At 35.9% G+C, this 11,195-nt stretch overlaps 1 protein-coding gene across 2 annotated transcripts in view; it reads right to left on the bottom strand.

The window, feature by feature from the left end:
• Positions 1 to 10,693, bottom strand: part of LOC114064134 — a 35,007-nt gene extending 24,314 nt beyond the window's left edge. For both annotated transcript variants that reach the window (XM_027896920.1, XM_027896911.1), the window contains exons 1-4: positions 10,553 to 10,693; positions 6,998 to 9,526; positions 4,337 to 4,519; positions 871 to 1,038 (exon numbers count right to left, since the gene is read on the bottom strand). In XM_027896920.1, the coding sequence (XP_027752721.1) occupies positions 871 to 1,038; positions 4,337 to 4,519; positions 6,998 to 9,526; positions 10,553 to 10,664 (2,992 nt within the window). In that variant the 5' untranslated portion in view covers positions 10,665 to 10,693. The remainder of the gene's footprint in view (positions 1 to 870; positions 1,039 to 4,336; positions 4,520 to 6,997; positions 9,527 to 10,552) is intronic.
• Positions 10,694 to 11,195: the final 502 nt, after the last annotated feature.

The following is an 11,195-nucleotide window of genomic DNA, read 5'->3' on the forward strand; positions in this document are numbered from 1 at the left end:
TATCTGACTGCCTTACTGTGCTTTTTTTTTTTTTTTTAATGGAGGCCAATTTAACAGCAACTTATGAGGGATGTGTTGTCTTCAAATCGTGTACTATTTGGAAGACAGAAACTGCTTTAAATGCAAATTATTTAGCAGAAGGACATTTGTCTAAAATATCCTAAATTTGTCTGACTTTACCTATCTTGCCAAAGTTCTGAGCTCTCCTCTGGGAGGAGATTTTTCATATCAGGATATTTATAGAGGACATTTGTTTTTTCTCTCATATTCTTAAGAGTTTCAACAAAAAACAATCTCCTGGAAAGCTACAGGGAGGTTTCAGTTTGTCTTAGATCTTTGAACTGTGTTACTTTTCAGTACCTTAACATTTGAAAAGTCAAGGAAAACCTTGATCTCCCTGAAAAAGTTGGTCACTATATCTTTTTGCACAACAAGGTCTAAACTACAAATAGAATTTGCTTCATAGCAAATGATTCTTTCCTTTCTGGATCTACTGTATTTGAAATTTTGATGTAGAAGAGATTTTATGATCATTGTAATAATTTATGACCATAAATATCTCTCTAGAATTTTGCCAGGCTTAAAGATGTTATGAAATTATCCTGCCTTTACCATTATCTCTTGAAGCTTAATTATGACTTTGACCAGTTTCAATTCTGTCAAGTAATTATGACATTTTGCAAGACAATAGCTAAATAAGAACTACTTATTTACTCCAATAATCTTTTAGAGTCTTGCATTAGCCTTTTCCCTGTCTTCAGCATAAGCATCCAGCATCTTTTCTCACATGCTGATACCCAGAAAACCTCAGAGTGCCAAAAATAAATAAATTTCTATGACATTTATTACCTGTTCCTTTAGCCAACTTACTTGCCACTGGTCTAGGTCTTTTGCTGAGACACCTAGGACTGTTATCCGGAGAGACATCATCTCCTCTGAAAACCCAGGATGCAGAATGAAAGTTTTCTGTATAAAAACCTCTGTCTTCATTTTCAGCATGTAGTCCTGGATCTACTGATCGAGCATCCTCTGAATTTACTGTCATGACAATAAAACAAGTAAAAGTTACATCAGTAGAGAAAATGTATGAAGAGTAACAGACAGTTATTCCTAGCCAGTCAGCATGGAAGAAGTGCCACAGGATTTTTAATGAACTATTTGTAATATCTGTACTGAGTTCTTCAATTTTGTTGGTGTTAAAGGGGCAGTGTGCAAAGATTTCCAAATATAAGACCACAATACTGGATGCTATTGCATATTGAACTGGAATAAGAAGTCCTAATACTAATGGTCAAAACAGGAGCTGTATGTCTTTATGAGAAGTCTGGCTTTAGCTAATTCTTAAGCTTTCCTTTGGGGCCCATTTGATCAGGAAACCAAACAAGTCCTCTAGAAATTTAGTACAAGTTCAGTGCATTTGGGAAGACAAAAGAGAAGTTGAAAAGCATCTGACATGACATGGGTAGTGGCGACCATATTTGCTGTTTTCTTAATCTTACGTCTTCCAGATGTGTAGTTTTGTTAAAAGTAGGGTGAGGAAATAATAGTTGTTGGTGTTTTTTTTTTTTAACATAGAACTTCTGGCATGTCCTAGACTTCTGGATATTTCACAGCATTTCACAGAATATTTTGAGTTGGAAGAGACGCACAATGATCATCAAATTAGCACCATGCTCTAAACAAATGAGCTGATCTCAGGGTATGATGCTCTATGTGTTACCCCAAGGATTTTCAGGTTTATATTTTATATCAATTTACATTCAAAATGTCTTGCACTGAGTCCCCATGGAGATGGAGCTCTAGCTCTCTGCTGAGGGTAAACCCAGAAATTTTCAGGTTTAAAAGGCAATAGGATGACAGGCAGCTGTCTGTGTGACAGGTTATAAACAGCAGTTGGACTATGAAGGAAAAGGCTGTGCATGTCAACATCCCAAGCAGATCAGGAGCTGGAACTTCAAAGCTAAAATTGGATGGTGAAAGTCACATGAAAGTATATATCATCAGACACTACGATAACAGATAGATTGAAAATATAAATTGTCTGAGAGGAAAAAACCTATCATGTTCCTTTAAGTACTAAATGCCTAGTAAAATGCAGCTAGATTTAATGCAGTTGGAGAAAGGGTTTGCTTGCTTTGTTTACTCTGTATTAGAAGTCACAATTATTTGGACTAGTTTCCAGTTTCAAACGAGAAAAGATAAAAATTAACCTTTATTTTGTTTGGGAAGTTACTTCCTGAATATATCTAAGTAGCCTTTTGACATAGACATTTTGCTCAACTATATTTATGTAGACAAATACTTCACACCCACTGGCTTCTCCCTTATTATGCAGAAAGTATGAGATGGCATGATTAATTGTATAAAAAGCTACTAGCAAGTAAAAAAAAAAAACAAAACAACCACATTACTATGCTGATATGTTTGAAGCACATTTTAGCTTGCTAGTCTGAATGCATAAATTAATAAAACCTAGACTAGCACCAAGCAATTCAGTATAGCCCAGTATTTTGCCAGTTTAATATTGGGTTTTTTTAATTGTAGTAGAGCTTAAAAAGTGACAAATATGCAAAACTACAGAAATACATACTGCCACACTGGCAGCATGGAGTTATGCCAAGACATTTCTTCTCTCCTCTCCTTGCATTTTCAGAACAGATAACAGTCTGTGTGTCATAAACAACCACACTTCCCAGCTGCTGGAAGCAAGCATATAAGGAGCTGCTGCTTCTAAATATTAGTCAGGTTGTCTGAAGTCTGCAAACATCAGGAAACAGCCTAGACACAAAGAAGTGTCAGGTCTGTAGCATACCATCCAAAATGATTAGATATGACAATTTGTGGAAAAATTGCCTGTTCTGGAGATCATTTTGAGTTCACACCATGTCCTACCAAAAACTTTATCTCAAGGAATGCAATTCTAGCTCTTGCAATTTGTTCTTTTCTATATATATACTTTTTCTATTAAACAAATATGTGCTTGACCTAATAAAATTTATATTTCAGCTTTATATTCAAAGAAATAACTGTTGAAATCAATGAACAGTTTATCATGGTGTGACTATCTCCTGATAGATTTCTTGAGCTCGGGTGGTTTGACATGGAAACTTCCTAAATAATTACCACGGACGTGAATCTGTTTTAGGGGCAAAGAATGAAAACTGCTACCAATAAAGAGGGTTTTTTTTATTTCTGTGTGAAACGTCATTCATCTCTGCAAGTTTGTTAACTGGCATTAAAAAGTTAGGCAATGGCTCAGTTTCCCGAACACTGGTAGGTACCACATTAGATGCTTTAGGGTATCTTGCTTGCCATCCAGTTATTGCTTCAAAAGACATGTTCCCTGCAGTTCACTTATCTCAGGTCTCTCTTGGTATCCCAGCTGGCAACTGACATCTCTGTTTAGGCAGTGAACTGAGGCCCTGCTGATGCACGACTTACCTCTTTGGGACAGGGATAGAACATATTTACAGTTTATTGTCTGTTTGACCTGCACTGAAGTCTTATAGTTGATAGTCTTCTATAGGTTTACATTCTTCAAAAAGGAGGTTATGTATCTACAAATAAAACTTCCTAAACCATATGTAACTGTTATAGCACCAAATATTTCCACAGAGAACTGCACATTTCTTCATCTGTGCAAAGTATTTCTCAAATTACTAAAATAGCAAAACAGGAGGCAAGGCAGTATCAAGTAAGAAGTAACACATACGTTCTCTCCTAGACTCTGCAATCCTTGCTTGGTGATCCCATCTGCATGAAATGTAAATTCATTAAGCAGTTCATCTTTAAAATTCCTTCCCATGAAACCTGATCTGATGAATTTGGTACAGGCTCAAGTTTGCAGTGATGTGACGGATTTCTTAATGAGACAGTCTAACAGTCTAACTGTTTCAGTCAGCACAGGCACACTAAAGGACAATCTAGGCAACAAGCCCAAGATAAAAGTTGGAGCAGGTGGCTTCCTTAGGGAGGAAAGCACACTCCAGCTCAGCATGGCTTTGACATAAGTAGGCATCAGGATTATGATTTTTGTTATAATCTCAAACCGGCTGCCATATGATTACCTGCGTGTGCCTAGAGTTTGTCTTAATTGCATATGAACATGTCTGGCTTAATCAACTTTTTTTTTCAGTCATATTGCTCACTTATCCAAGGAGAAAGGATACTAACTTCCTATAAGGAATAGTTCAATTGAATAAAATATGTTTGGTCATGATTATGACTAAGGCAGGCACTCAGGTTGTGAACTGGAGATCAGTTTCCTCAGAAAACCCAGTCAGAGTGCCAATCACACAAAGGGGAAAGATCACAATTGTAAGACTCAAGTACTCACTTGATCCCTCAGTAATTGTGCTGTTTATGGAGCTTCCTCCAGTTGAACTGCATTTTTTGCTGTCTTTGAACTGTTTCCGTCTTCTGGCCCACTGGTCTATTGCATCTTCCTGGGAACTGTCACTTGCTCTGGTGTCCTTCTTCAAAGGTAGCTTTCTGGTTTTATTCATTTCTGATTTCAAGTCTAAATTATAACCAGATATAATTTGTGAGGAATGTGTAAGACAACTTGTATAAGCAATTATACTGTTTAATATTTCCACATGTTAAATAGAAGAGTAATCTAACCAAACATATAAATGAAAATACCTAAAAATACTGAAAATATTAATAAAGTATATATTTTACACTGAGATGTTCATGTAGAGAAAAGTACAACCATCTGTAGTTAAATACGTACCTAGCCATTTGTATGTCATTATTTTAATGCAAGAACATGTAAATTGCCCATGAATTTTATTTAAAGTGCTCATGCATTTTTGAAGTGGTCATTATGTAGATATATACATAATCCTATTTGAACACTAATAATCTTGCAAGACACACATTAAGATAAGACGACGATATACCTTTCTATTTTAGGTTTCTTCCTAGGTAAAACAGAATAAATTTATTTTATTTTATTACTATTTCAGCTAAAAAAACATTTGGAAAACAGACTTTGAGTTATATTCTGTTCTGGAAATGCAACTGTAGCCACCGGCAAGGGCAGGCAGGGAGAAAGTGAGCCCAGCCTCAACATGCTCCCTGTAGGGTTATGTCTGTGCTCTCACAGCTCTATAGCCTCTGTCTGGCTTCAGTAGATCTCCCTGAGAGATCCACGGAGCAGAGACAGGGCATTCAAGGGCACTATTTCCAGAGCGTTGCTGAGAGTTAGAAAGCCTATCTCTTGTAGTGCCCTTGTAGTGCCTTTTGCAGGAATCCTTTCCTGCTAACAGTGAAGTCCCCACAACACCAGCAGACTTCTAGATTGCCAGGGCTTCTCCCCCCCATCCAGTTTACCACAGTTGCATCTGTTTTTCTCCTCTGTTCTAGATATTCTCACTCTTTGCTGAAAAATGCCACATTTCCTTTTCTGTTCCACTGGATTACTAAACTCAGGAAGTCCCACACTGCCCGTTGTTCCCCTTGTTTTGACAAAGTAGACTGTTATTCCCAACCTACAAGTGGATTTTGATTCATATTAAAGAGTTTTAAAACTTTAAATGCTTATATTGCCTCCTAGATATACACATTTATTCATTTAAGGTAAGACCTCCACAGTGTTGCTAGGAATAACACAGAAGGAAAATTAAAATACAACTATAGACCAAAACAGGGCCAAAGTTACAGACTAGGCACAAGTTGATAATTCTTAGTAAGGGTCAAAAGAGAAGAGGAGAGAATAAAATAAAAATGCAAGAAATAGCTGCATCTCACTTCTGTGTTGTGTGTTCAACTGTTAAGGTCTAATGTATAACATCAAGGTTTTTGGCATATATATTTCCTTTGGTGTCTTCATTCTATACCTTGTTCTATAGAGATTTCCATTTAATAAATTATCTATTTATTTTATATATTGATATTGAGATAATCTATATAGCAATATATAGCTATATAGCATATCTATTTAGTTTATATAAACTTCAGGTAGTTTTAAAATTTCCATTATCATTGCCAAACAAGACAACCATGGAAGTCATACCAGTATTTTTTGCAGATATGGTGAACTAAAAAGATTTTTAAAAAGCTTCTGATGGTTTAAACTAAGGTTCTTTATGAAATTTTCCCATAATGAGAAAATATATATTTTTCAACAGTTTAAACTTCCTAATGTCCAAATCTGCTGGAAACATTCTCTTCTGGACAGGACAATCTGAGGTATATTTGCATATAACCTGATTAATATTAAAAAGTTAAAATTAAAGTGGTTGGAGTGGTATCTCAAAAACAGACACACACATATTTGTTGTACCTATTCATAATGTAAAAACGACTCACTGTAGTGTGCAATGTCCCAGTATATCTTTAAAGTTTTATGATCCAAAACACTAATTTTAAATGACCAGGATACGGGTAGATGGGTTATGGAAGGGAAGACAAGTAATTTTGTAAAATATTAGCTATTGAAAAATAAGTATTTTTCATAGGCAGATTTTTTAACTATATAAAGAGAGGAGAAAGGTTAAAGGATCCCCTCTGATCATTTCAAAGCATTTAAAGGTTTATCCAGAATGAAGACTGAGATGTACTTAGAATTCAATATTTGTTTAGATCACATGGATTCAAAAACCAGATTTATGTGGTTTTAACACTGACTAGAGCTCTGAGTTCATGCCACATGGGACTGCTTTTACTATTCCTGCAGCAGTGTTTGCTTCTCTCAATACATGTATAGGATGGGCAGAGTGTCTGATGTAGGAAACCTATTCCTTGATCAAAGCTGATTAAACTTTTCAATTTTTTCATTTTATTTAGGTTACTTGGTTCTACAAGATGGCTCCTAGGATCCTTAACACATTAACTGCACATTACAGCCACATGACCAAACATATCATACCATACCAATATCACTGTAAACTTTAAATAGACATATATTTTCAAAAAAAACACAGATGTCACAAAAGCTCTTATGCAAAAGGTGTGTAAGTGATATTACCTTCAAAAGTCTTGTAACACCTACCTTTCTGACTAATCTGCTTTACTGATGATAGGGGGATATCTGCATTCTCATAATAATCTTCTTTAATTTCAAAACCTTTGTCAATTTCTTCAGAGTTGGATTTGTCTAAGTGAGGTTGTTGATGTGCTCCAGGCTCTCTCCTTAAGGTATCATCACTTGACTGTTTACTGCAAAAGTTCTCTGACCTCTCCTTAACATCTGAATGTTCTGTGGAATTCTCTTTCTTTTCTGTACATGCTGAAGATGTAGATAATATGGAAGCCTCTGCTGAATCATGGCAATCAGATTCAACAAGGATATTCCCAGATAGGTCTTGTATCTCAGAAAAGCTTTCTGATTCTTTATTTATGTCTTGCTCCTTGGGATCTAACCACAACGATGACAGCAAAGATTTTTCTGGTGTACTGCAGGATAGGTTAGACTCTTTTCTTACTGCAGAGCCAAAATATTCAGGTGTCAATGTAGTATCATCTCGGATCAGTCTTCTATCTAGTTCTGCATTTATCACTGGAGAGTCAGTTGGTACTGATCCTCTTCTGTTATTTGTTACCTCAGACTCTGCAGAGGGTGGGTGAAGATTTAGCCCTAAGGCTGAAAGTTGTTTTGGGATGTTTTCTGTAGATGCATCATTAGTACTCTCCTTGTCATTAATGAATTCATCTGCAGAGCTTCTAGAATGTGGACTGACCTGTACCAGCTGAGCTTTGTTCTGCCATTCCACATGCTCTTCTATATAGTTGTACTCTGGTGTCCCTTTGTCTAAAGCTTCTTCAGTGGACTCAGAGTCTTCCTTCCACATGGCCAGATTTCTCAGAGGCTCTTCACACCCATTTTCCTTTTTGTCATTTATAGTACCGCTGGAATGAAGACTCTCCATTAATGTTTCTTCTGTTTCTTCACCTTGCCCTGCACAGTCTGCATAGTCATTCAGCAAATAAGTGCCATCTAGACTTTCTTCAGGCTCAGATGGATAAATGGTAGCATTATGATCAAATGATGTGAAAGCATACCGATATGAAGACTTAAGACTTCTCAAATTTCTCAGTGGAGAAGTCAAGTCAGGGCACTTGCAAAGCTCTGTCAGTGAGGAGGTCAAGTCAGGACATTTAGAAAGTTCTGTATATTTGGTAAGAATATGTGAGTTCCTGTTACAGACATCCCCTGCTCTGGTCTCCTTATGCAATACTTTTAAGGATGGCAATGAATAAAAGCTAGAATCCCTTCTAGGGTAAACTGGTGATGGTACGTTGAAGGTAGTGTCTGGGAAAGACTTACTTCTCGCTGTTTTTTGCCCTGTGTCTCTGTGTTTGTCACAGTTATTTCTTTCTTGACCTAATACATCGTTCTTACTTATACACTCCTTCCCGTTGTTTGGGTTATACAAATTATTAATAGCTACAAGACAATTTGTATTATTTATTTTTGACAAAATTATTTTGTTTTTTGAAAAATCTTCCTTTTCATTGGTGTGGTCTTCATAGTCCTCTTTGTTAAGTTTACAGAAAAAATTTTCTTTCTCCCAAATACTCAAGGCTGTAGTGAGGCTGTCAGAGTCCTTTCTGCTATTAACAGGGTACAAAGACACCCCCTCTGCAATTGTATCCAGATGCATTTTGTCACAGTCAGCAAATTCTTTAGGTGGAGGGAGAAGTGTACATCCATCTGGGAATGCATAATCTGCTTTTTCATGAAAGCTAAAAGATGACTCACAATCTGTATTACACGGTGCCTCTGTTACAGAATAATCTGTTTCGCTCCAGTATGTATCTTCATGTTCCTTGCTGGATGCTTTGCTCTGTGCCTGCTCACCAGCTTTGATGTTAACCTTCAGATTTTTCTTTCCGCTAGTATATTGCACTTGAATTTCTTTTGCTTCAATGTTCATTTCCAAGGAGGCACTTCCGCTGATGGCAGTTTGAATTTTATGTTTAAAGGATCCCCTGTATTTCCCAATGTCTTCTCCTGAATGGTAAGTTGAAGGACACTGGTACTTTGAACATTTTGAACATTGACTTTTCTGGTATTGTCTTTCATGACAATGTTTCTTGTTCTTTGAACTTTTCTTTTTTTCAGCCACAATATTTGTTCCCGAATCAGTCAAAGAAACATTCTTAATTTCTGCTTTCAAATTAAAAGAGCCATATTTTACTTCTGCAGAAATTTTTCCAGTGGTCAAGCTAATGGACTCTGAAGAGTCTGGCTTGCCCCATAGTGTAATTTTTCCTTTGGCTGAGCCATCTGATTCACCAAAAGTTACTGTAGCTAGGATTTCATCTTGTTGAGGAGAAAGCATTTTAAGAGGGCAGTTCTTTTCCTTCTTTCCTTCTTTTTCACTGTCTGATATGTTATCAAGATCTCTATCTTCAGAAGCTTCTGAGCTACTCTGATTCTTGTTTTCATGATCTTTTCCATCTTCTCCAGTAATCTTTACATCCAGCGGCTCTGCAAAGTGAGCTAGAGTCTCATCTGCTTTATTTTCAAGGCTCCCTACACTTTGCTGGCATTTACACATGGATGACAACTGTTCATCTAATTTAAAGCAAAAGAAAAGAAGAAACCATTTTTTCCATGATTTGGTCAGCAGTATCATAAATGTGTGATTAACTTTGAGTTACTTTTCATAGAAAACACCTATTTTATTTCTAAGGTGTAGTGTATTTTACACAACATTATTTTAAAATTTCAATATTAACTTGTTTTGTCTCAATTACTTGATAAGTAACGTGAAATCAGATTAAACAGGTTGGGCCATGTTAATTAAATCTGATTTGAGAAAATCAATATATCAGCAGGTTTGGTTTTTTTTTTAAATCAAGTTTTACAGTTGTTAGGGGATAAAATATTCTATTTGTATGTAGTAAGAGCTATATTTTTAAATTTTATTACTCCTGCCATTATTAACTCATTTCCTGTGAACACTCTGGGAGAATCAATATCCTACTGCCTGCTTGCAGTTTAGGGTAAATTCTATAGAATGTGACTTTTATAATCCTTCTACACATGAGCAAACAAAGGGATTAATTAATATTATCACAATCACACTGCAGATCAGTGGCACATTGCCAGGAGGTGTGAACGACAGCTTCCTGTTGGAAGCAGAAGAAAATGATGTTTTCTGGCTGTACTAGGCAAGATTTCATGGCATTCATACAATGACATAAAATTGTCTTGCTTGGGCTTTTTTTAGAATAGGTCATGTGCATTAGAGGTTAACTGTTTACAGTGACATCTACCTAAACAGGATTAGAACAAACTATTAAACTACGACAACTTGGAGAACATAACACCAAGAATGATGAAATTTTGAGGCAATTAAACATTAACAATATATTTGGAAAGCCTTTGCCAGAAATAGCTACGCTAGCAGCTTAACAAAAACAAAACAATAAGCCTCACCAAAATGTTAACTATATGTAGCCACACTGGAGTGTAAATATTTCCAATCTGACAAACAGCTTTGGGCACAAACGTGTTTCTATCTTGATAAGTAAATGAAGAATAGCCACATGTGATTCTGATGATTTTACTTCAAATTAAGTATTTCTGTAAACTTACATTCTCTGGAATCAGAGCTCTTTCTGCCCTTGTAGCTTTTTCTTCTTTTTCTACTCATTTCTAAGAACCGAAGGCAACTGTGTTCCACTTTTCTGTGTGGGAAGGAAAACATCGGATAAAGAGAAAGTTTCTCTGAAATAATTTTGCTAACTCAGCCTTTCTAAATTGACTTTTTTCCCATGTAAGGACTGGTTATAATAAAAAATATAAAAGTTCTAGAATAGGAACTAATGCATCTATTTCTTCACTTGGTATTTAGAAAGAAATTTTGATAGTTTCCAAATAATAGCTTAAAATCAATACTAATGGCGTCAGCTCTGGGGCCTGAACTGATACTCTTTAAAGTCTGTGGAAGATTTGAGCAGTGGCTGACCTTTTACAGTCTATGATTTTATCTGATTCATATTTTTAGAGATTAATACATTGTTTTAAACATTCATTTAAAATTCTATTCAATTTATATACATAATGATATACTTGTTAATAATTGTTTTCTTCTCTTGAAAAAATGTCAGACTTAATGTAAGAGAATAAATGTCCTCTCCTAGGACTAATTGCATTATTGAGCTGTACGTAGAGCAAACCAAGACCAACCTGAGTCTCATAGTTTGGATTGCCCCTTGAACCAAAACTGTTACACAGG

Source organism: Empidonax traillii, unplaced genomic scaffold (genome assembly GCF_003031625.1).
Source record: "Empidonax traillii isolate 1590-97213 ecotype Southwest subspecies unplaced genomic scaffold, ASM303162v1 scaffold18:size2335232, whole genome shotgun sequence".
Lineage (NCBI taxonomy): Eukaryota > Metazoa > Chordata > Aves > Passeriformes > Tyrannidae > Empidonax > Empidonax traillii.